Here is a 27688-nt window from a genome sequence, read left to right as displayed (position 1 = left end):
GGCACGCATCATTTAATTGTTTTGACACTTTCGATGTGGCGCCTAGGTTATTCGGGTCAGAGGAGGGTAAATCCGACCAGTTGGAATCCGAACCAGCTTTGGGCTCACCTGAATGATCAACAGGATTGTTGGATAGTGCTTCAACAATTCTATTGATTTTTCCAGGTTTGCATTCAAACTTATATTGATAATTCTGCATACGAATCCTCCATCTTTGGATTCGGGCTCCAGGATTCTCAATATAGGTTATCCAGTGAACTGGTTCAAAATCGCAAGCCAAAATAAAATCTCGTCCATAGAGATAGGGTCGGAAATGTTCCATGGCGTATAAAATGCCGAGACACTCCTTTTCTGCCTTCGGGTATTTTTGTTCATTGGCGTTCAAAATTTTGGAATAGTACGCGACAGGCAAATCGATGTTGTCCTTTTCTTGAGTTAAAATTGCGCCTACCGCATACTCGGAGGCATCACAAGTTAGTTTAAAAGTCGCGTTAAAGTCTGGATATTGGAGGACCGGTTCCTTACACAAATATCGTCTTAATCGAAAAAAACTATCTCTTTGTGGTTTTTCCCATTTCCACGCGGTGTCCTTTTTTAGCAATTCTGTGAGAGGCTTTGCATGTTTTGCGTAGTCTTTTATAAAACGCCTGTAATATCCCGAAAGGCCAAGAAAACTTTTAATGTCTCTTGGTGTTTTTGGTGGGGGAAAGTTTTTAATCGCGATTATTTTGTTTGGGTTTGGTTTTACCCCTTCTTCACTAATAATATGCCCCAGGTATGCTACTTCAGTCTTTAGGAATTCGCACTTGTCGGGTTGGAGTTTCAAATTCGCTTCTCTTAGTCTATTGAATAGCCGTCGAGCCCTTCTATCGTGTTCTTCCAAGGTAACTGAATAGCCAATAATATCGTCCAAGTACACGAATGCTTCAGAATCTTGCATCGTGTTTAGGACACTATTGAGCAACCTTTGGAAAGTAGGGGGTGCGTTTTTTATTCCCATGGGCATTCGCTTATATTCGAAATGTCCGTTTCGCGAGGAGAAGGCAGTTTTATGCCTGTCCTCGGGGTGAGTTTCCACCTGGTGGAAACCACTCGCTAAATCGAACACGGTAAAGTACCGTGCACTTCCGAGTCGGTCAAATACGTAATTTATACTCGGAAGCGGAAACGCGTCACCTATAATACTGTCGTTTAGAGCCCTATAGTCTACTACGACTCGCCATTTCTTTTCGCCCGATGCATCCATTTTTTTCGGTACTATTAAAAGGGGTGCATTATAAGGGGAGTTAGAATGCCCGATGATACCGCTATCGAATTGTTTCTTTAACTGACTGTCAATTTGATCTAATGCTTCGAACGGGGACCTATACTGTTTTTTGTGTATGACTTTATTGTTCTTTCCGTAAGTATGGTCTTCCGAGTATTCCATGTGTGGAAATAGGAAAGCTATCTCGAACCACATGGAATTCCACAGGGTTGCTGGAAATAGTTAAGCTAACCGTTCCCAGTGTTGTTACTACGTGATTTGTTATCCCGGAAATCTCAATGCACTTGTCCTTGACAAGTGTGAGTTCAGGGTTCAAAACACATAGTTTAACAAGATTCGAATCTGACCCTGGGTCTACAAGGAATTGAACCTTGTCATGCTTGAATTCTGGGGCCTGTAGTAGAACTACTGGGGAGTCCTGGGCCGCTGCTCCTGTTGTAGAGAACCGACAGTGTTCTCGGCGAACTGTACATTCCTCGGACGCTGGGGGGTCGGGCTCGCTGTCGCGTCTTGACGACGAGCCGGTTGATAGTTTAAATTCCCTTGGGGTGCCGGAGAAGTAGCCCTTGGCGATGTCGCACCAGAGTCATTGAGAAAAAACTAATCAATCTTTTAATTCCCGTTCTTCCAAATCCACCCTTACACGCCTTTCTATTTCACGACGTTTATTGTTTTTATTAATTTCGGCCTCAGTTTTATTTAAAAGGTGTTCAAAAAAATTGGAAAATTCTTTCTAATCATTTAAGGGTTCCTTTTGCTCCTTTTTAATGGGTGCAGAAGGCTTCTTAAAAATTTCCTGTGGAGTACTAATCTCCGCCTTAATTTTCTCTTCCCGTTCTGGAATTCGAACTCTTTTGGGTCTGTCCTTTCTTCGATTTCTTTTTCCTCTTTGTCGGAATTTACCAGGCATTGTCGTTCATTGTTGAAATTAACTTAAGGCAATTTCCCTGAAGTAACAATTAGAATTTCCGTCCTTTAAACAAGGCTATGCAAAAGAATTAACTGTGAAATTTCGGAGCCATGTCATCCAGTGAGCGAATCACGGAGACTTGTCTTCACGGACTAATCACAGAAAATTAAATTCAATTAATTATATTAATAGAATATTCTGCACAGTTTTGTTAACTGACGGGAGTTCACGCCACGTTCAAGGTTTATATGCTATTAGTCGGAATTAGTACTAATCATTAGTAGTGAAGTTTCGGAGACATGTCATCCAGTGAGCGAATCACGGAGACTTGTCATCACGGAATATTCAAAACCAATAAAACGTAAATTAATTATCGTAATTCTTCTTTTTACTATTCCTCTAATAGCAAATTTTTTGTATTTATTAAAAGAGGCAACCAACAACAGCGACCAAAGTAGAAAGGGCAGACAGAACCTCAAAAACCAGAACACCCGAAAATTTGGCTATTAGAATCAAAAACAGTAGAACAGAAAAGAAATAGTCAAAAATCATCATGGAAAAATTAAACTATAGTTACCCGTGAGGGGTAGGAACACCAGCGACTAACCAGTGCTCGCAAAAGTTTTGTGATAATAAAATAAATTGGTGAAAAGAAAATAAATTGGTGCCACTGGTAACAAGGTTACCAGGTAACGAAGCAGGGCGGTAACGCGTGGATAGATCCCACCGCTGCCACCATTAGCTTGTTACAAACCAGAATTAATTTATTTAAAATACCGAGCTTTTGAGATGGCTCTTTTTATTTCTGAATTTGGGGAGGCACCAAGCTGCCAAATTCCCTTGGGAATTTGTTTGAAATTGTGGGTTCGTTTTATCCAATTTTTAAAAGATACGCTCTGCTTGATAGGTGTTAATTGTGTGAATATAGAGAGATGAGTCTTGGAGAGGTAAATAGAGAAGAATGCTTTGGTTAAGAGGAGTTTGTTTATTCAAATAAAAGTGAATTGATTGAACGATACAAGAGTACTTACTACTACCGACGACAGCGGCGATACAGGTGAAGTTGCCGTCGGGCGGAGAACAGATCTTCGTTGTCACACACAACTATTGTCTTTATTTTCTTTTTGTTGAGAACTCGGATTTTTAACACAATAAAAATTTTGTTTTATTTTTATTCGAGTTCCAGCCGGTTTAAAATTTTTTCTTTTAGTCGCGTAACAATTGCTTTTAGAAATTTATTTTAAACACAACTTATTTGTGAGCCGTTGTGCAGGGACGGCGCAAGTGTTACACACACGGGCTGGCCGGTTAAAGAACGAAATCCGATTTAATTAATGTTATTAGCTAAATCTGATTTTCTCCTAGCACAATCCTCACAGGACTCCGTCGGTTAGAAGAATTTAAATTTTATTTATCGTCCGCCTTTCGCGTTGTACTTAACAAGTTTTACACGGGGGTCCGACTCGCAGACGGGCTAAGTCGCGGCGTTCTTGTTCCTCGCAACACTTGCCAAGCCAGAGCCAGGAGATATGTTGCTTGAGAGAAACGAGAAGTTGTACTGCGTTAGTTTTGGGATTTTGACTAGCCTATAGTCCTTGCTTCGAACCAAGGTGGGATAATTCTAATGATAAGAGGTGTAAAAAAAATCGGGAGTAGGGGAAGATTCGCGGCCCATTGGACGTTGCATTTCTGCTGATCTTTTTAATTCTCACGGCAGCTCCGTGAGAACGGAAACAAAATAAATTTGATCCCTTTTGGGAATAATAATATTCGATGAATATTTTAATAATTTTTATTATTAATAATTTATCATCGTGTTGTCATAGAAGACATAATTATAACTCACCTTGTTATGGTGGTTAATGTTTTGAAAAAGAAATTAATATTTCTTATTTATTTGAATATATTTGGACTAATATCCATTAATATTCAAATTTGTTTAAACTAAGCACGGTTGTTGCATTAAGTATCCCGTCTTATCCCTGTCAAACGCACGTGCGTTTGTTGTGACTCTGCAAGCCAATCTTGTGGGCGCGGAGGGGAAGGGGAGGTTTCTTTGGGTAAGGAAGCATTGAGTAGAGGCTAGCATAGATATGCATGTGTTGGTGCATTAGCACCGGACTTCGTTTAGTAGTGTGAGTCTCATAGCGGAGGGAGACCTGTGAGAGTGCCGGCACTCCTACACTGCAGCCGAGTGCTCGTGTGTGTGTTGCTGTCCAAACGCACGTGCACTAAAATACAATGAACGCTTTGTTTTCAGTTTTCGTTTAGCTTTTCTCCTCTCTATTTTATACATATATATTTTTTTTTTTATGAAATTGTTGCAATGTTGGTTCTCGCCGTTGGCTTCGTAACATTGCCGCAATATTTCTATTTTAGGTTGGTATATTTTCTCGTGTTTAGGAGAATAAAATTTTAATTAGAATTAACATTTTTCGTTTATAGTCCCTTTATGCTTAGAGTCGAGAGCATGCGATGCTGACAAAGCTATGCTTATCAGGGTGTCGGGTGTTCGGCATCAAGGCCTTGCCACATTGCAGCAAGTCTCCGATGCCGAAGAAATTTTGAAAATAATTATGAGGCGGTGTTGCCATATTTCCTCTTTTGATTTTTATACATTACAATTTTGAAAGACCATAATTAGTTTTACAACTTTTTGGAAAAAAAATTAAAAGTAAAATTTCAAAAATAAAGTTTTTCAGCAAAAAAAATTCAATTAATTAAATTAAAAACTCCGCAATATTTGTTACATGTTGACAAAATGAAAAAAAAATTTTTAAACAATTTTTTTTTTATATAAAAATCCTTTGCAGAGTTTTATTATTTTCTAAAATAATAAAAACTGTCATGCAAATTTTAATTCTTTTTTCAAGCATTTTAAATAAAAATTGTTTTTGTTATTATTATATATTATTATATATTTTTTGTTTTGTATTAACCTTTTGTTATTAAAAAATTTTTTATAGATGTCTGGTCAAAACTGTGTTCTAGAAACACAAGCTGCAGATTCGACCACATCACCCCGTCAGGATGACTCGACACCGGTGGCGGTTTTGCCGCTTCGTAACAGTGTTTTTTATTAATACATTTTAATTTTATCAAAATTATATAGAATATAATAATTGGGTAAGCTTGTTAATTTAAATTAACTAACACATACACATAAAAAAGGGGTAAAAGGAATTCTTTATATGATTCTCTCATCAATTATTTACTTGTATTTATCCAATATTTTATTTATTATACCTGAATTTGAGAAAATTCGAAATTAAACATTTTTTTAATGGTTTTCACCTAAATATTGGGTGATTGGGAAATACAAAATAAATGTTATCAAGTATGGAAATCGTCTACAACCCTTGGTAATTTATCGACTCCCTTAAATTAAAAAGATATTTCTCTAAAAAAGGAGTTTCTTTTTTTAAATAATATTGTGGAGAATACCTAAATTGAATGCATATTGGCGAAACAGGATACAAAGTATCAAACTATATAACGCCATTCTTGAGGAATTTGCAAGTTTGCTAAAAGTTTGTTTGACAACAGCAAGGTTTGGTGGGCAGTGTGCAACGGATTCTCCCACTTTACCGATTTTAGTCGATTTTCCAGGGTGTGACCGATTGTCCACGATAATTAATCGAGGAGTCTTAATTAGTATTTCCCGCAGAGCGGACGTTACCATTTTTTTATATTTTGTGATTTATTCACGCAAAAAGGTGGAGGTTTTTGTATTTCATTTCCCCAAGTTTAAGGGTTGATTTTATATAATTTGAATTAATTGAATTTAATTGATTACTATTGTGAAAATATATAATATTGAGTGAAATAATAATTATTTAAAGTTGATCGTATAAGATTATAATTAAAACAAAGTGATTTATTTGAAAATATAAAGATAAAAAGAAATATTAAAAAAGTTATTCGAGATAAATTGAATTAAAAGTGAAGAATATTTGAGAAAACAGTTAGTAAAAAAAGAATAAATTAATAATAAATATTATTAACAAAGAAAAGAGAATTTCAAAATAAGAAAAAAGTGATAAAAATATTGAACCTCGTTTTTTTTGTGGTTTGAAGATTTATTTCTTTCATTCTACGTATAACACAGGATTTCAGAATTGATTACAAATTTAAAATTTGGTGACCCTAAAATTTTAAATATTAAAATCAATTTTGATCTTTTAATTTTTTATTATTAAAAAAAAGGGAATTTATTTAAAGACCATTAAAAAGAAAAGGAATATAAGAGAAAAACTAAAAAAAAGAGAAGTAAAAGTGAATACGTGAATATTACTACAGGTGTAACTGGAAGACACAGAAATAAGAGACTTTTCTGTCTAAAAAAAAAGAGATATAAATTCTAATAAGTTATAATTGGTGAGTTAATTAAACAATTATTCTGTAATTACTTCCACACATTTACACACACATACACTTATTAGTTAATTTCTTTAAATATCATTTTCTGTTTAAAACAGAGGTATATTCATAAGTTATAATTTTTTCTATTGTCACAATTCTAAGTATTGGATTTTATTTTTATTAAATGTAATTTTACAAAGTGTAATTTTTAAGACCTAATTAATATAAGTTAAAAAGGGTACACATTGTAATAATGATATGACAACATCAATTCTAATAAATTAATATTAATCTTTTTAAACGTACTGAATAAACAGACTCTTGTAACATCATATTGCACATATTACTTAGTGTCTTTATTAAAATTCTACCTTGCTATTGCCACCTTTTCCTTTTATTTTTCAGCTAAAAATACCATCTAATCGGAGACGTTGAACTAATAACGTACTTAAAAGGGGGATCCTAAATTTTTAATAACAGTATTTATTTTGAAATAAATTTAACATCCATTTTTCTTACTATAAAATACTGAGCGTTTTATTGATTTAAGACTATTAAAAATTCTTTTTAATACAGTTAAGTCCGAATTCGATTAAATTATAAAATCTTTTAAATTAATAATAATTAAATCATAAACAATCGAATTCAAACATAACAATCACTGATTTTAGTAACTTTAGTGGTTATATCTAAATTTATTGTTTCAATTTTTGCTGCAAATGTTGAAGGAATGATAAAAATGAAGAAAATAGTTTCGTTCACTAAATCTAGTGTATAATTGTCATTTTAAATCAAATCGAGGTCCATAAGGGCTAAAATTTTCTGTAATGTTACAGACTCTCAATAAAAAAATTTAAAATCTAAATATTTTTTACTGTTTTATGTGAAAAAAGTACAAGTTACTTAAGTGTCTAAAAATCATCAAAATTTCCATAAAATTTGATCTTGAATCGACTGTAACACTCTTAATTTTCATTGAATCTTATACTCTGACATATGGATCGAAAGGTAATTTAATTATGTTTACAATGACACCCTATTCATTATATTTTGACATTTATATTTATGTTAAAAATGATAAAACACTAAATTGTTACAGTTTTTATGGTTCAAAGGGTCTGAACCACGGGTTAATATTAAAATTTTTTATTTCCAAATATTGTGTTCTTATTTTTACACAATTTAAAAGGATTTTAGAGGATGAGACCCAATAAAAAAAAACTTTTTATTTTTTTGGGACACCCTAATTCATAGGCAAATGGAAAAAAAAGATATACCTGTTTTTTTGATTTTAATTTCCAATTGTTTAAACAAATTAATAAAATTTTAAAATTTTTTAAAAACTGTTAACGCCAATCAATTCTGCGTAAAAAAATAAGAATGTTTTGTATGAGTCATTTTTTTCTACAAGTCGTATTTTGTTTATAAAGTTGTTATAAACAAATTAAGCTGGGTAAAGAGGGTTTCATCCAAAGAATAAACAAATGGATTTTGAGTAAAACTAACAATTGAATTCATAGAAAAATGGAGAAAAAAGATATACCTGTTTTTTGTTTCAAATTTCCAATTGTTTAACAACAATTGTTCAAACAAATAAATAATAATTTAAGATTTTTTAAAATCTGTTAACGCCAATCGATTCTACGTGGAAAAATAAGAATGTTTTGTATAGGTCATTTTTTCTACAAGTCGTATTTTGTTTATAAAATTGTTATAAACAAATTAAGCTGGGTATAGAGGGTTTCAACCCAAGAATAAACAAATGGATGTTGAGTAAAACTAACAATTGGATTCATAAGAAAACTGAGCCAAAAGATATACGTGTTTTTGTGTTTCTAATTTTCAATTGTTTAACAATAATTGTTTAAACAAATAAATAATAAGTTAAGATTTTTTAAAAACTGTTAACGCCAATCGATTTTACGTGGAAAAATAAGAATGTTTTGTAAAGGTCATTTTTTTCTCCAAGTCGTATTTTGTTTATAAAATTGTTATAAACCAATTAAGCTGTGTAAAGGGTGTTTCATCTTAAGCATAAACGAATGGATTTTAAATAAAACTAACAATTGGATTCATAGGCAAACGGAAAAAAAGATATACCTGCTTTTTTGTCTTTAATTTCCAATTGTTTAACAACAATTGAATTCTTCAACATTTTCAACAGTTGAATTCTTCGACACTTCATTGAATAGATTTATAACTGCATTGCAAAAATTGTTATACTACTACCATTAACATTATAGTTCCGCCTAGCGTTCTCATAACTTACCCAGTAAAAAAAGAAGTATTGAGTGGAGCGTTTAGGAATTGAGTGAAGTTCTGAGCCAATACGGATTCGAGTAAAAACCGTATTGGGACGTTTGACTCAATCTTTTTTTCATCCGCCGAATACTGTCTTATTTTAGCATTAAAATTAAAATCACATGACCAGAGTACACATTATAAATTGAAAGCACAATTGTCCTGGAATGTAAAAATGCCGATTTCGATAAGAAGCAGTGAATATTTGTTAAAAATTGGTAAAAGCAAAGTTTGATAAGCGCGACTGAATTTACCATGTGAATAAATGAATTGGTAAGTTTAAATGGACGAAAAGAAATCTACTGTTACCGACAGAAAGTTCCTAGAGAATTGTTAAACAATGAAATTTCATTGTTTTGTTGAATTTACAACAATTCTCTAGGAACTTTCTGTCGGTAACAGTAGATTTCTTTCAGTCCATTTCGTCCATTTAAACTTACCACTTCATTTATTCACATGGTTAATTCAGTCGCGCTTATCAAACTTTGCTTTTACCAATTTTTAACAAATATTCACTGCTTCTTATCGAAATCGGCATTTTTACATTCCAGGACAATTGTACTTTCAATTTATAATCTGTACTCTGGTCTTGTGATTTTAATTTTAATGCTAAAATAAGACCGTATTCGGCGGATGAAAAAAAGATTGAGTCAGACGTCCCAATACGGTTTTTACTCAAATCCGTATTGGCTCAGAGCTTCACTCAATTCCTAAACGCTCCACTCAATACTTCTTTTTTCACTGTGTACCTTTATATAGTCGTTAAGGTCTTTTGTTATATAATTTACAATTAAGTACTTTTGTACGAAAGGATTCGTCTGAAACCCGTTTATGTTCAAATAAATAAATAAACAATTGTTTAAACAAATTAATAAAAATTTAATAATATTTGAAAATTGTTAACGCTAATCGACTTTACGTGGAGAAATAAGAATCATTTGTATGGGTCATTTTTTACTCCAAGCCATATTTTGTTTATAAAATTGATATAAACAAAAAATGTTCGATAAAGAGTGTTTCATCCCAAGCAACAGTTATCAAACATTTAAAATTTTTATGGATTTGTTTAAACAATTGTTGTTAAACAATTAGAAATTAAAAACAAAAAGACAGGTATATCTTTTTTTCCATTTGCCTATGAATCCAAATGTTAGTTTTGCTTAAAATCCATTTGTTTATTCTTGCAATGAAACACTCTTTATCCAGCATAATTTGTTTATAACAAATTTATAAACAAAATACGACTTTTAGAAAAAAATGACCTATACAAAACATTCTTATTTTTCCACGTAGAATAGATTGGCGTTAACAATTTTTAAATATTTTTAAATTTTTATTAATTTGTTTATACAATTGTTGTTAAACAATTGGAAATTAAAAGCAAAAGACAGGTATATCTTTTTTTCCTATTTTCTTATGAATCCAATTGTTAGTTTTACTTAAAATCCATTTGTTAATGCTTGGAATGAAACACCCTTTACACAGCATAATTTGTTTATAACAATTTTTTAAACAAAATACGACTTGTAGAAAAAAATGACCTATACAAAACATTCTTATTTTTCCACGTAGAATAGATTGGCGTTAACAATTTTTAAATATTTTTAAATTTTTATTAATTTGTTTATACAATTGTTGTTAAACAATTGGAAATTAAAAGCAAAAGACAGGTATATCTTTTTTTCCTATTTGCTTATGAATCCAATTGTTAGTTTTACTTAAAATCCATTTGTTAATGCTTGGAATGAAACACCCTTTACACAGCATAATTTGTTTATAACAATTTTTTAAACAAAATACGACTTGTAGAAAAAAATGACCTATACAAAACATTCTTATTTTTCCACGTAGAATAGATTGGCTTTAACAATTTTTAAATATTTTTAAATTTTTATTAATTTGTTTAAACAATTGTTATTAAACAATTGGAAATTAAAAACAAAAAGACAGGTATATCTTTTTTCTCCATTTGCCTATGAATCCAATTGTTAGTTTCACTCAAAATCCATTTGATTATTCTTGGGATGAAACCCTCTTTACCCAGCTTAATTTGTTTATAACAATTTTATAAACAAAATACGCCTTGTAGAAAAAAATGACCTATACAAAACATTCTTATTTTTTCACGCAGAATTGATTGGCGTTAAGAGTTTTTAAAAAATTTTAAAATTTTATTAATTTGGTTAAACAATTGGAAATTAAAAACAAAAAAAACAGGTATATTTTTTTTCCATTGGCTCATGAATCCAATTGTTAGTTTTTTAATACAATGGCTGATTTCTTCATGAGACTTAATGGGTTAAACAAATGTGGAAGGTCATTAGTGAAGAAATGGCCAGCCACAATTATAATATTTCGGCAACTCAAGACGAAAATAAAATGATGGCAATGGACTTCGAGGAGTAAGTAAAAAAGATTTTCAATGTATTAAAATTTTTTATATATATACGATTAATAAATGGTTTACATTATTTTAGTGATTTAAAATATATCCTGAGGAAGAAACACAATATTGTACCTCTGGTGATTTCCTCTTCCTGCGGTTTGACTGTACGCAAAAATGATAACGAGGAATCAGCAACGTAAGAATACAATTTCTTCATTTCCTTTCTTATTTTTTCTGTATTATGGTACTTTCTATTAATTATATTTATTTATTTATTACGCTTGTTTCAAGCCATAAGTAGGCATATTGTTACGTATGACTTCGTAACTATTTTTAATTTTTTTATTAATTAAAAATTATTTATATTATATAGTCTCATTAAAATTGGGAATCTTGTAATTAGGTTAAGTACACATATACAACAAACACTAAAAGGGCAGACAAAACAACCTATCATCGTTACAAGATTATTAATTTCAATTCTATTAAATTAGTAACTCTCATTAAACTTCCTTGGTTTCATTATTATTTAGATATGTCAATTTTATAAAATTATTGCGAAAGTCACGGACAACACCCATATTTCAAAATGAATTTCATTACAGTTTCCAAAGAGCTTGTTTTTCATCGAAAAGCTCAGATGTATTGATGTCAAATATTTTAAATAAAAGACACATACAAGTAAAACTACTGTGGTGAGAAATCATTGAACTCATGCCAAGCCATTTAAGGAATTTGCAAGCTTGCAAAAAGCTTGCCTCGCAACAAGAAGTTCAATGAGCTATGTGTAATAGTATCCCCACTATTAATAATTTAATGAAATTCAGGGTGTGATCCAAGACTTGAGCCGATTAACGTTTGAGTTTGATTTGAGTCCTCCCGCAACAAAGTTGTGTATATTGACTTTATTGTCTTTTGGGAATTGAGGTTCTTTTATTATATATAAAATATATTTCTCATAAAGTTTCTGAAGTTATTCACATTTTCTTTGAATCGAGATTTTGAGTTCATTTCTTTAATATTATTTGACGCAATTAAAATTGGTATTTAAAGTGATTAATAAAAAAAATTGAGTGCGATTAAAATGTAAATAAAGTTTTAAAATAAAGTATATAAGTATAATTGTAAATTAATAAAAAAAATTTAAATAATGTCAGAAGTAGAGTGTGTGCAAGGTGCTTCAAGAAAACGACCAAAAAAGTAAAACAATCAGATTAAGAATACACTGAGAAAACAATTTATTTAATTCAATCAAATTTCTTTTAAATCAAACTTAAAATATTTTTGCTTTACAGTCAAATAAATGTAAGTTTAATTCAAACATATTTTTTGGTTCATTTATAAAAATAATATATTTAATTTATGGTTGATTTTAAATTATTTATAATCAACTTTTAAGTTTAAATCAAACATAAAATTTTTAAACATAGGTATTTTTTGTTTAAACCAAAACAGAAAATATATTTGAATTAAACATAATTATTCAAACAAATATTATTTTTGAATCAAAGCAGTAGATATTTTCTATATATTATTAGGATTAAGCTTACAAACTAATTTAAATTAAACAAAATCAATTAAAATTATTTTTTTACTTGAATCGAGTATGTTTTGTCTGTGTAACACTTTTATTTATTATTTAATGTTTTAATCTGGTTTGGAAAACCAAACAGTATTAACAGATTTTTAAGAACAAAGGACAAATTGAAGTTATGTATATATTTTAAAAAGTCAGATATATTAATAATAAAATTATTTTTTAAATAAATCAACAGAAAATATCAATAGTTTCCAATAATTTCCTCCTATCGTAAAGCTTTCGCGTCATAAAATGTCAAAACGCCGCGCGACGCATATTTTTTTAAACATTATGTCTCACTGGAAGTTTTGTCAACTCGAAAGTTCACCGCATACTTTTTCTCTTCAAAGTTGAGAAAACGTATTTACCGCCAGGTCTTTATTTACATTAACAAATAATTTTACAATTAATTTTTTAAAATGTTTTAATCATTTTATCGTCTTCAGTAGACCCTAATACGTAAGTATATCAACTTTTAATTAATTTCATGAAGATTTGTTTGAGAAAAGTCGATTTATGTTTTGAAATTCAATGAAATTGAAGAATAAAAATAATTCAGTTTCTGTCCATTATTATTAAAAATAAAAGTCCTACAAAAAAATTTCAAAGACAAAAAAGTTGCGTATTTTTATGCTTAATGCGGTAGTATGTTTTAAAATTAAAAATTCCGACTTTAATTTTTTTTCATTTTTTGACGGCTTGACTGGCTTGGATTTTTCAGTTCAAGCGCAGATCGAGTTATTGCCCGCGGGAGCTCAATTAAATTACAAACGTTCTCTTAAGGCGTGTCTTTCTGTCAGTACAGATTTCAAAAATTTAACAAACTTTTTAATTATGACAGGGTTTGATTTAGATAAAATCACTAGCCATCCATCCATCACATCCGAATATGTAAAAACCTCTGGAAAGGTCTCCTTGCACAAGTGAGCGCATGCTGGGCAATTTATTAATATGTGAAATAAACTTTCCCTTTCCAGACCGCAACTAGGGCAGTCATTCTCTGAACCGAAGCTGTAAATAATTTTGCCAAAATATATCCTGCAAACATACCCATTTAGCAGTCTAGTCTGAGAAAATATACTCCTCGTTATCAGGGGAAGCCTGAACTTTAAACACTCAGGGGGTCCCGGATCTCTTGAGAGACTCGGATAAAGAAGTAAGCTACTAGATCTTGAACACTGCCTTCTATCCAACTCTTTAAGACGCCGACCATAATCCCTAAGTAATCCCTAAGTCCGGCTTTAGTCTTGGCGATATTATCAAGAGATAAATCTTCCTAACAACTTCCCGAATCCCTTAAATCAAATGACGTAATAACCTGGTTAAGCCAGTTAGAACGGTGAGACGGAAGGCCGATCGCCATCTCCCTGAGCCTTTCAAAACATTGTCTAGAAAACCTTGAGACGTTCATGCATGAGATTTTAAAAATCCAGTTCAATATATCCGAGAAAACTCTGAAAGAAAGACACATGATCCCCGACTCAACCCTAACCGCATAATTCGGAGTGTTGATGGGAAGTGAGAGAAGTTTTTTATAAAAGCACAACTGAACTTTTTCAATCTCTTCCAGGAAGAAAATTCCCCATACTTGAATCCCATACCATAGAATACTTAAGGGTGAATCTCTCAAAAAGAACAAATTCTAAATTGTAATTAAAAAAAAAAGTTTCAAAAACATTAAAATGACTATTCCTATGAGAAGAGGAGGACTATAGTAAGTCTCTAAAATATGTGGTTACGATCTTTATAAACATTATTGTTTAAAAAATAATTGTTTATTGTAAAATAATTGTTTAATTTTTTGTCGAAAATACAATGAGTGAATTGGCTTGAAAATGGTTACTTTAGGGTTTTCGAGGTCGCTGATTACGAATCTAAGGTCATAATTCAAAAATTCAAAATGGCGGATCCAATATGGCGGTCAAATTTGTAAAAATTGATTGGATTCTTCTCAAATTTGTTGTCTAGGGGATTTTGAGGTCGCTGATTACAAATCTGATGTTATTTTTTTAAAATTCAAAATAACGGATACAATATAGCGGATAAAATATTTGAAAATTAAATTGGATTAGCTTTAAATTTGATACTTGGAGGTTTTCGAGGGTGAAGATATTGAATTTTATTTAGAGTTTATTTTCAAGCTAATCCAATTAATTTTTCAATATTTCGTCCGCCATTTTGAATTTTAAAAAACTAACATTAAATTCGTAATCAGCGACTCCAAAAACCCCCGAGTAACGAAATTTAAGCCATTTCACTAAATTCTAAAATATTTTGTCCGCCATTTTGAATTTTAAAAGACTAACATTAAATTCGTAATCAGCGACCCAAAAAACCCCCGAGTAACGAAATTTAAGCCATTTCACTAAATTCGAAAATATTTCGTCCGCCATTTTGGATCCGCCATTTTGAATTTTAAAGAACTAACATTAACTTCGTAATCAGCGGCTCCAAAAACCCCCGAGAAATGAGTTTTAAATTTATTTATCATTTATTTAGCAAAAAATGAAAAAAGTACTGTCGGTTACGGAATTGAGTTTTTGCTCCCTTGGACGACGCTTAAATTTATTACTTATATATTAAAAAATTTTCTAAACTTTGAATTAAAACGTTAAATGTCGTTAAGTTTTATAAAAATAAAAAATTATTCAAAGAATTATTAATAAAAATTTTCATTTACTTATAAAAAAAAGAAAAGCCACTGGCGGTAACGGAATGGAGTTTTGTTAATTTCGATAGCTCCGAAATATATTGACTCTAATGTAAAAAGATAAAATTTTATTAACAAGCAATCAATAGTATTTGCTATATTTTATTTAAATAAAAGAATATTCTATAAATTAATAATAATATTTATCATTTACTTATAAAAATTTAGAATTTACTGCGGTAACGGAATGGAGTTTTCTTTCTGTCGATGCCGACTACTCAACTAAAAATCTCATTTATACTGAATATTTTCTTTTCTTTCATCCTAATTCGCACTGATCTTCAATCACACTAGTATTAGCTTCATGCACGGTAACGGAATGGAGTTTTTGCACCATATGAATATGGATATTTCAGATAATATAAAATTTTTATTTTTTTTCTCATATGACCTGATAAAATCGTGTTAAATACTATCATATGGCGGCCATTATTTTTATTAATTTTAAATATTTTTTAGAAAAATGTCTTGAACGTGTCATTTGTCCTTTTTGAGAGATTCACCCTTAAAGATAGGCTTCGAAATAATTCTACATAGGTACCCCAAGAGTCTGCCCCTGATGTGTGGACAATCTCAAGCACACCGCCAATCGCGTTATTTGCAGCACTGACCGCCCTAGATGAGGCCAGGAAGAACAACCCAGAGTCAACGAAAATAAATCCTAAATAGATATATTTCTTAACTACTTCTATTCTTTCTGAACCAAAAGCAAAGGATTTAAATCGTTTCGCCTTAGCATTCGCTGACTTGGCAAAGATCACTATATTAGTCTTCTTTGTGTTAACGATCATCTTATTTAAATTACAATATTTATTTAAACAGTTTAGTTTCCTGCCCACCTCCAGAGGAGAATCGGAGAGAAAAACGTAGTCGTCGGCGTAACCCAACGCAACAATTTTACATTTACTGTAACTTGCTACTCCTCTACATCCCCCGTTTATAAAAAACCTCTCTAAGTCAGAGATAAATAACAAAAACAGGAAGGGACTCAGAACCTCTCCCTGCAAGACGCCCAATGAGACTTTTACAAAATCCGTATTTCCTTCATTAGTTTTAACACAAGTATGGGCAAATAAATAGAAGCTTTTGATAATGTTGATTATTTTAGTACTTAAACACAGATTATGTAATTTACGCCAAAGTAAATCGTGCGATATAGATGGGAAGGCCCCTTTAAAATCGACGAAAATGGCATAAACTGCGGCATTCGGCTTGCTGAGATTAATTTGTATTGCAGCGTTTAGAGTAAAAATATTATCCAGTCAGCTTCTGCCTTTTCTAAAGCCTGATTGTGCTTCTGGTATTAAATTTAATTCAGTTGACCAAGCAACCAGCCGATCACAGATAACCTGAGTAAAGATTTGTGCTGTATTATTTACTAAGGTAATTGACCTCAAATTTTCTGGATCATCCATTGGCCCCTTTTTATGTAACATGACGGTCGATAATCTACCACAAGCTTCCATCACTTTTTCTGTAGATAAAATGTTATTAAATAGATAAAGTAAATAAAGAGACCAATTCTGTGGAAGATTTTTATAAAAAGAATAGCCAATTCCGTCGATTCCCGGAGCCCCTCCATTTTTACAATGCGCCAAACTCACCAATAACTCTTCATACGTAATGCAACCATCCAAAACAGGGTGAGAGATGTTTAAAAAAGTACTTTCCGCAGGGCAGATGAAGGAAAATTTTCACAGGAAAACAAGACTGGAGATATCTCCACCAGGTAGGTAGGTTAATACAAGATGGTTGAGAAGGACGCGCTCTGAAGGTATTGATAATGGACCAAAATTGTCCTGATTGATTGCAGTGTGATAATTTATTAATTAAAGTCCTACGATAATTTTTTCTTTTTGTATTAATAAGGTTCTTCAAAGCGCGTTTCTTCCTCACCAGTACATTTCTTGAATCCACAGAAAAATCACTACTTCTTGCAAGCTTTAGACCCGCCCTTACTTTTTTCCTTGCCGCTCTGCATTTCGCGTCACCCCATGGTTTCTGTTTAAACTTATAAACGTTCGAAAATCTACGATAAAAATTTAATTCGTTGGCAACATAAAAAATATTTTCAGTAATAATAGCATTCATATCATCCACATCACCATCCAGATCACACACGCCCTCTCTCCAAGCCATCTCAGAAGTAAATTCATCAGCCTTGTTTATATCGAACAAAAGCTTACACGGCATATTCGACGGAACCTCTTCTCTAATTGCAGACATTAAGTTAAAATATAAAACTACAGGGTAATGGTCGGAGAGGGTTGGTATATTAAGAACACTTAGGTCAGAAAATGCGAACAGTCCAATTGCCGAGCACCACACCAAATCAATAACACGACGACCCTGTGGTCCAATAAACGTAAAATTTCCCTGTGTGTCGCTAGACGAACGTCCATTTAATAACACATAATTATACGATTCCATAATATTTACCAGTTTTTTACCCCGTGCATTTGAAATTAAGTTATTTGAATATCTCTGCGAGGTGAAATTGCAAAATTCTGTGAACATGGAGAGGTCAAGTTGATTCAGAGCGGCAAGCCTACAATTAAAGTCTCCACCCACAACTATCGGTAGTTCAGGAAATCTTTCATTAATTGAAGTCAATATTATATTACAATTATCAAAAAAGATTAAAAAATCAGAGTCGGGTGATACATAAAATAGAGCTAATATGAAATTCATGCTGTATGATTCTATTTTAACAACAATATAATTGGACGAAATAAACAAATTTGCTACCTGGTACAATTTGGAATTGTTACGACCCGAGCTAAGGTTTAGATTAGTTTACTAATTTATTAGTAAAATGGAGACAAGTTGATGATTAGTCAAGTTGGTAAGACTTGACATTTATTTTTAAGTGTGAATTCGTTTGACTTTAAAGAAACTACGGGTTTCCGTTAAAAATATATGCATATTCCCTTTTATGTGATTGTTTATTTATAATGTTTAGTTTAAACAATTACAGTTACTTACAATTTTGAAGTTTTGTTGATAATGAGATTACAATGATGTGACTGCAACCAGGCTTGCGTCACCGTAGTACAAGTAGTATGTAGTTATAAGTTTTTAGTTCGTATTTTAGCACTTTTAGCACTAAAACGACTATTTCGATAGCTCTTTTCACAAACTCTAAGTGTTCTTTCTGACACTGTACCTTGATACCAAAAGAAAACTTGTCTTCTTAGTAATCGGAAAGAACTTGCACTAATTTTATTAAATTAGAAAGAGAATAGTAAAATTGAACTATTATACGACGAAAGTAATTATATAAATTAAGAATAGTGCAAGTTATTTCCTTACAGAAAACAAATATTCTCTTGATGTTTAACACTGATTCTACAACTCAATATTACAATCGAAGAGCCGACTCGACGATACCGTTCGGGCAGAAACACACCGGAGTATTTGACAATTGCTCTAAGAAAGCTAGGGGTTTATATAGTAGCTAAAATCTACTTGATTAGGGATGATTTGTTTGAAAGGCACGTAATCGAGCTAAAATCTATAAGTCACGTAGTCACGTATTCTAGCCGATTTTTAGAAAGCACGTAGTTAGTATTCATTTCATTTATAATAATTATTAACATAGACAGGTAATATGACACTCGCTTTAACAATAATTTGTTTAAACTTCCATATACTTAGTCATTTTACCTGCATTCACGCTTATAGTTTTGAATTCAGGACTCTGGTGTCTAAATCAAGAACCTTCTTACGCGTATATAACTTTGCGCTGTTTATGGTAAGTGAGCGGCGGCAGATTAATTACCATGAGTGTAGATAATGAACCGACCGCCAACCACTCATCGCACCTCTCTAGATCACGGTCGATTATAATTTCAATTGTCTTAGATGGTAACTCATATGCGCGAGTTACTAATTTATCTTACAGGGTTTAACATTCTTGTTATATATATATATATATATATATATATATATATACAGTATTTATGTTACATGTTATTTATTAATTGTTTGAGATATATATATGCATATATTCATATTTTATAATCTTTTTTGTGTTGTTTTTATTGAAATTATATATGTAACCTTATAATTAATTTGAAAAGTTATATCTAGGGATGTAACAGTCCTCCCCCCTTAGATTATTCATCGTCCCGATGAATTTTAAAATTCGAAGAGATTTACAAAAAATTTCGTCTAGATCGTGCTGTGTAACTTTTATCCGTTTTTCTGAGGTAAGTAATTTTTGATCCTTTTTGAACTTTGTCTTCTGTATTATATGATCACATGCATTTTTGTCTGCGTTTAGTAGTGGGGCATTCAGATGTGCAGTTTCAGAACGTGATGTTGATTTAGTCTATTGTAATCCTTAATGATGGAAAGTAGATGTTCTTCTTCAGCTTCTACTATCATATACGAACCCAAAAAGGAAGGGGAAATTATTGATGCAGCAACTACAATTGAATATCCTGGTGAGTATTCAATTATTAGTGTAAAAGTGATGTTCTTTTAACTAATAAATATGGACAGTGAAATTCGGAGTGTTCTTGAATTGAATGAAATTGATTCCTCGAATGAGTGTATTAACAACTCGGAGTTTTCTCATTATGTACAGGAGTTTGATTTAAACGCTTTTGATAATAGTTTGACCGAAGTTAATTTATTAGAGACTCCGAGTCCTATTGTGAGACCAGAATTTTGTGTGCCTTCCTTTACAAAATTAGCAGGGTTATCTCGTAGATTGCGATTTGTTGAAGAACGATTGGGTTTATTTTATGTGGCATTTTGGAAAGTGAAGGTTGATTTAGCCGTAAAGACAATGGTCAATATTTGTCGTGAACGTTTAAAATGGAATGTGACAGAGAGGGATTTTGAACTTGTGCAACCCTTAGAATGCAAACGGGCTGGAGTTTTAATCAAAGTGTCATCGGCTTCATTGAAGAATAATATTTTAACTTCGAGTCTGTTGTTTTTAAAAGAAGGATTTCATCTGGATGAAGAATGAGTGTAATATATGTGTGACTATGCGTTCTTTATTAATTATTACTTATTAATTCTTTTCTTCTTTTATTGTTGTTTTCAGGTATGGCCGAAAGTGTTCCTTCTTCTGGTAATTCGTATGGAAGTTTGCAGCAATTTTTAAAAAAGCAATGGGGTTATCGGTCTCAATTATTCATGATTTACAATTGAGTGATGTGATATATCAACATGTTGCGGCTGACAAAATTCGGGGAAGGAAAAGAGGCCGACCAAAGAAAAATTCGAATTATATATCAATATCGGAATTAAGGGTAATAAGGCAAGATCAATTACAGCGATTAAGAGCGAATTCGATCTCGGAGGCTGTGGAGTTGAATCACCTTATCATGGAGTACATGAAGGAGACAGACGAACCTTCGACCATGCCAGAACCTCAAAGGTAGTTTATTATTTTATTGCTGCACATATGTATTTGTTATATGTGATATTTTATGTGGGTGGAACTTAAAATTTACTTTTGTTAATTTCAGTGTTGGGACTTCCAGTTCCTATTTTTGTTCTTGTGGGCAAGTTTTTCCGCCTAAATATGATGGTGGATATTGTTCTTGCGGGGCGCCTCTTCTCGTCGGCGGTTCAATTACACAGGAACACAAAAAAATAAAAAAGTCAGAACCCAGAGGTCACACCCCCCTATCCCCATGTTTTTGGGGTCGCTGAAACCGAATATGACCATGAAAAATTTTTCTCATCTGCCATTTTCCAGCTACCACCCCCTTACACCTGCTCCCGGGGGTTGGAATTTCAGTTTAAAAAGAAGTGGAGTAGGGTGTCTATTCCTATGTTTTTTGGGTCGCTAAAACCAAAAAAGACTACCAAAAACAAATTCTTCCCTCCCTTAATCCCTTACAATCCCCTTAATACCCGAAAGGTGGGGGGTCGAAATTCGAATTTTCACGAAAAGTCGATTACGGTGTCTAAACCTACGTTTTTTGGGTCGCTGAAACTAAAAAAGACTACGTAGGTAGGTAGGTAGGTAGGTAGGTAGGTTTAGACACCGTAATCGACTTTTCGTGAAAATTCAAATTTCGACCCCTCACCCCAGGGTTGTTAAGGGAGTTGTAGGGGGTCAAGGGAGGGAAGAATTTGTTTTTGGTAGTCTTTCTTGGTTTAAGCGACCCAAAAAACATAAGAATAGACACCCTACTCCACTTTTTTTAAAACTGAAATTCCAACCCCCGGGAGCAGGTGTAAGGGGGTGGTAGCGGGAAAATAGCCGATGAAAAAAGTTTTTAATGGTCATATTCAGTTTTAGCGACCCCAAAGACATGGGGATAGGGGGGTGTAACCTCTGGGTTTTGACATTTTTATTTTTTTGTGTGCCTGTGTATCAAAGAAGAGATTGATCTAGATTTATTGTAATCAATTATTTTACACACAGACACATTTATACGCATTTTCTTTTTCTCCTTTTTTTTACAATGAATTTTTATTTTATAATTGAACAATATTATTCGAATTATAATGGTTGAATTCTTTAATAATTATTTTTAAACTGTCTTTATTTGTTTTGATTGCATATGTTTATTTTATATACCTCACCTTTAGTATTTAGTAATCACCTTTAATAAAGCATCAATCTACAGAATTATAATTTATTGAAAGGAAATGTTTATTTTAACATAGTGATTGAGTCATAATAAAAGATTTCTGAATATATTAGGATAATGGCGAGTATAATTTTCATTTGATACTTGTGTTGAGAGGTTTTTAAAGACGGCGCGTACAGTAGAATAATCGTCGCTGCTATAGGCAGGGAGCGAGACAGAACATACTCGTCGCATGGTGTCTCACATTAAGCTAAGATCGCTGCTGTGGTCGATTCACAGTATGGACGGCACGCACTTAGAGACGCAAGTCGTTGCTACGCAAGGCGGAGAGAGATAGAGCATAAACATGTCGCGTGATCTCTATGAAAAATCGATAGTTGCGGTCGATACACGGTTGACGTCAAGAATAATGGTAACATTAGGCTCCGTTAACATAGTGTTTTGATATTATTGTAGCGAAGGACATAACATTTACTTAGATTTGAAATTTTTTGTTGACAGTCCTCCCTCCTTAAAACGATCATTGTCCTCAATGGTTGATTAAATATGGGATGGGTTGTTTGATCGACGTCTTCGCATAGGTATTACTTTATAACAAACATACAGATTTTTAATGACTATTATTGCTAATAATAATAGTAGTAATTTAAATGCGACAGAAATGTAGTCCATTGCTTCCGAGATGGAACCCAAGATTGGAATATTCATCTGTGGAATAATTTTTATTATTAATATTTTGTATTTTGGATTTGTATTATATAGGGAATTTTGAATTTCGTTTTTCTAGGGTTTTTGAATTATTATAGTTTTTGTGATGGTTTTTGATGAATTTTTACTATTAATTTGGTTATTAATCATTTTCTTTTCACATTTTATGAGTTTTGTTTGTTATGTTAATTGTTTAATTGTTTAATTGTTTAAAATTGCAAAATTAATTATATTGTATTATGTGTATGTAATATCGGTTCAGAATATCGAACGATATATCGATCGATATGTTGAATTGTTTATTGTAATTTCTAATATTACGATTAATTATTTGTGATATTTAATGATAATTTAAGTCTTAGCATAACAATTTAATTTTCCTTTTCTATAATTTTTGTATTAACTAATGTTTTTGTTAGTATATCGAATTAGATATCGATCGATATATCGATGTGCGATATGATGTTTAAAGGTTGTTTTTTTACCTTTATTGTTTTTGTAATTTATAATGAATTTGATTTTTATACAATTTTATTTCCGATTTTATTATTATTATTTTGTCAATTATTAGTATTTTGTTAATTTTATTTTAGAAGAAATTTTTAAAATAAAGAGGAAAGAAGAAGGCGACCACCAAATCCCCTTCCTTCGTTTTCTTTCGTCTTTCTTTTAGTGGTTTTTATTTTATTTATTTGTTTTGTGACTACATTTTTAGTCTCATTTAATATATACATATATAATGTATGACGACTCTTTTAATAATAAATTAAAAGTTATGCAAAATTTAATAAATCATTTTTCCCTTGCTCGTCAAAAATCTGTTCATTACCAACGAGGTAGTCAGACGCCAGTTAATTTTCTTTTATAAAAATTAACAAAAATTAAAAAGATATGATATTCAATAACACGACCAAGTAATAACAATTTCACTAATTTTCTCAAAGGAGATTCCGTTAGAAAATATAGGTTAATAAGGGAATAATTTAACCTTTTGAGACACGACTTTCAATGATAAATAAACGTACTTACTTTATTTATTCCAAGAGAAGGTTTCTCGTCAAGTTTAATAAAGATAAATAAAGTCAAGAACTCCACAATTATATTTCCTTTTTACAACTCTTCTTTATTACTCGTCCAAACAGTAATATCCTTACAAAATCCTTATTCACCCTCGCTTCCCTTGTCCATTTACAAAATCTTCATATTTCGATAAAACACTCTTTTCTCTCTTAACTACTTATTTTCAACTCTCTCAACAACTCAAACGTGTTCTTGTCGTCTGCTAGATTTTCAAAGCGCGCCGGCTAGTATAAAGGGGAGTTTTCATCTCCCATACACCGTAGTCAAAAATACGCGCGAAAATGATAAATTTAAATACGTAAAGAAATAATAAAACTTTAAAAGAAAAATAACTTTGACGAAACTACTTCGTCACAACACTTCCCCATTAGGAATTGAACTACCATCTGTAGATCCAATTACAAAAAAAAAGAAAGAAACTAAAAATCTTCATAACAACAAAAAAAAAGAAACTAGTATTCATAGTTCAAATTACTATTAATAACAAAAAAAATATATCATTCTTCCATACAACAAAAAGGTCGACGTGTAATCTGAATATAATATGAAGAAACAAAATCAAATTATTACATCTTAAATTAAACAAAAGAAAATTTCGTAGTGCTGCTTAACTTTAGTCACATTTCGTACAAAAAAAAATTTTGATATTCTTACTTTGCTTAATCCTTGTCTAATTTTTTCTCCCTTTCCCGAATTAATTGTCGAATAGCCATGTTGATGGTTTCTACAGGTAATCCTTCCATCACCATCGTAATCTCACGGATAGCGGTAATCAAGTCAGATGGTTGTTCCTTCCTCGGCTCAACTTCACTATAGGCAGGTGGTTCACTAGAATCTCCTTCATCAAAAATCGGGAGTTTTCCTGAACCGATGTTATTATCAAGAATTTTTACTGGTGTTGCAGTCATATTTTCGTCAAATAATGACTCAGTCGATGGATTTCTCGATATAGCTGGAGATGGCGTTTTTGGAATCTGCCATGTACGATAATTATTACCATATCCTCCTACATTTACTCCCAAATTGACTTCCCTTGTCCATATTGGAGGCAGAAGTGGATTTCCTTCCCTACTTTGCCTCTCTGGCACATTATCTATATCTTCCACCTTACTTTCACCCCTTGTTATTTGAAGGTTTTTCTTATTACCCTTTTTTCCTCTAAGTAGGAATCTCCGGTAACCCGCAGCACAACGTGGACAAGTAGCCACTGTTTCGAACTTTCGACCACAGTTTTCGCAACTGGCCTCAGTCACCTCCTTTGGACACTTCGCTCGATAGTGACCCTTCCTCCAACAATTTTGACAGACTCTTGGAGGAGGGTCAACTGTTGGATCGGTGGGGATCGATTCAATGTCATCGAACATTACACCGGTGGTCTTTCTGGGTAAGGCTTCCCTCGTCACTGTTAGGAGAGTGTCTCTAGAATTCCCTGCTTCTATCGTCAAATTAGGATTTCCAGTTATGGTTCTCGTCGGTGGTCCAGGAGGAGTTATTGCGCGAGCCTCGTCAATATCATCATCATTTAGACTAACTAGATCTTCTTTGGTGATAACATGTTTTCTGGCATTCAATTCGATGGATTGATGTTCTTTTAATTTTTCGATGGTCACAGAAGTTTTTGGGTCTAATGACTTCACGAATCTGTCCAGTTCCTCGACAGCAAGTCTGCTCCCAAACTCTGCCCAGTTCTCATTTTCTTTACGCCGCAAAATAGTCTCAGCTCTCTCTGCCTTTGGTAATGAAATTGGATCTACTACATCTATTGTCGAAATTTCATTAACATCTCCCTTCCCTAGGTCAGTTCCAGCACGTTGATGTGTCATATTCAGTGGTCTTCTCTTACCAGAGTCATGAATTGGGAAGTCCAATATCGATGGTGGTTCCGACAAATTTCTAGGAGGTTGGAATTCCTCCATTGGTTGGTGTCGGAGTGCAGCTTTTCCACGTAATATCCCACGTCGTGACATATTCGTTTGATGGTAGTAAGGTGATCGTCTTCCAGATACTCTTGTCCTCCACTTCCCCTTGTCACACTTCTCTCGGTATCTTTCCACTTTAACGGTCAATTTCACCCAAGTCAATTTGTCGAAACCTAAAAGTAATCAAATAATTAGTCAAAATTGTATTTTAAATTAGTTGGGTAAGTATTTCTTTAGGTCTGTGACATGGATTTTTGGATTTCTACGACTGTCTTGGGTACGTAATACAAAAACTGAAGGAGATAATTGTTTAATAATTTCAAATGGACCTTCAAATTTAGGAGCTAACTTTGTTGCAAATTTTTGTGCCCCACTTGATAGTTTATGCGATTTTCTAAGTACTAAATCACCAACCTTAAAGTCAACTTTATGTCGGTTTTTATTATAATACTCAGTCTGTCTATTTTTCTCCTTGTCAATAAATTTTGTTACTAAGTCGCGTAATGCGTCAAGTCTTTTAACCCTGTCTATCCATACTTCAGGTGAAATTTTTCGTACTTTGTCTCTACTCTCAACTTCTCGTCTTAAACTTTTCACTGGTCGAGGATGTCGACCAAAGTTTAAAAATGCGGGAGATGTCTTTGTCGCAGCTTGAGTGGCGGTGTTGACTGCATGTCGAAATTCATGAACATGCAGGTCCCAGTCTCGATGATCATTTCCAATAAATGTAGATATCATGGTCTTTAAAATCCGATTACTTCTCTCTACAGGATTAGCTTGAGGGTGATAGGGTGGTGTGGTAATATGTTTCACCCCATATTCGTCAAGTGTTTCCTTGAGAGTCTTGTTGTCGTATTCTTTCCCATTGTCAGTCAAAAGGAAATCTGGAGTCTCCCATCTGAATAAGATCAATTCTTCGAACGCCTTAGTCACAGATTTCCCATCTGCAGATCTTAAAGGTTTCAATTCGATCCATCTCGAAAACAGGTCTTGAAAAACAACAAGATATTTACATTTACTTTTGCTTGGTGGGAATTCCATCGTGTCAGCTGCAACTACTGCCCATGGTTTTTCGACTATTCTCTGTCCCATCATTCCTACAGGTCCGGCTTGAGATACTTTGTGTAATTGACATTTTACACAATGAGTCACAAATTTGTGAACGTCATTCCAGATTCCTGGCCAATAGTATTCTCTTGCAACCCTGTCATATGTTTTCTCTACTCCTAAATGTCCCATAGATGGAATAGAATGAGCATCGTCTAACACCCTTAGTCTATGTTCATCTGGGACAACCAGCTTCCATCCGTCTTCATCACCAATAATAGGGAGGAGCAAGGGATCACTACGATGACGGTATAAAAGGTCATTTTCAATTCTCCAACCAGGAAATCTGTTTGGAAATTTTCTGATCATTTCCCGTCGTCTGATGTACCATTGATCCTCAATCGTCTCGAAAGCATCAATCAATTCGTCATCTTCGGTCATTCTTGATAATGCATCTGGAACTTGGTTTAATGCACCCTTTCTGTGAATAATCTCAAAGTCCCAGTTCTGCATCTCCAAAGCCCATCTTGCGAGTCTTCCAGTCGGATCCTTTAGATTCTTCAGCCACTTCAAAGCTGAATGGTCAGTAATGGCCTTGAATTTATATCCTTCAATGTAAGGTCTGAATTTTTTTATAGACCAAAGTAGTGCTAGGCACTCCTTTTCCGTCACAGAATAGTTCCTTTCAGCACCAGTCAAAACTCGGCTGATATACATCACTGGATGTTCTCCATCATCAAATTCCTGAGTCAGAACGGCGCCAAGGGCATAACTACTTGCATCACACTGGATTGTGAAAGGCAAATTAAAGTCAGGGCGAGCGAGTACTGGTGCTGTCGTCAATTTTATTTTCAAA

At 32.7% G+C, this 27688-nt stretch overlaps 1 protein-coding gene across 1 annotated transcript; it reads right to left on the bottom strand.

Annotated features, from left to right (window-relative positions):
• Positions 1-22056: 22056 nt before the first annotated feature.
• Positions 22057-26003, bottom strand: LOC122497661. Its single transcript, XM_043604907.1, has 2 exons — positions 23816-26003; positions 22057-22786 (listed from the first exon to the last, which is right to left on the bottom strand). The coding sequence occupies exon 1, from the start codon at positions 25831-25833 to the stop codon at positions 24526-24528; it is 1308 nt and encodes a 435-aa protein (XP_043460842.1). The 5' UTR covers positions 25834-26003; the 3' UTR covers positions 22057-22786; positions 23816-24525.
• Positions 26004-27688: the final 1685 nt, after the last annotated feature.

Source organism: Leptopilina heterotoma, unplaced genomic scaffold, assembly GCF_015476425.1.
Source record: "Leptopilina heterotoma isolate Lh14 unplaced genomic scaffold, ASM1547642v1 Lhet_135, whole genome shotgun sequence".
NCBI classification, from domain to species: domain Eukaryota; kingdom Metazoa; phylum Arthropoda; class Insecta; order Hymenoptera; family Figitidae; genus Leptopilina; species Leptopilina heterotoma.
Note: the sequence above shows the minus strand (reverse complement) of the source record. Positions and strands in the feature narration are given on the sequence as shown.

Coding starts and splice junctions, on each gene's coding strand:
- LOC122497661 (XM_043604907.1), bottom strand. CDS start 25,833: ATGTCACGACGTGGGATATTACGTGGAAAAGCTGCACTCCGACACCAA.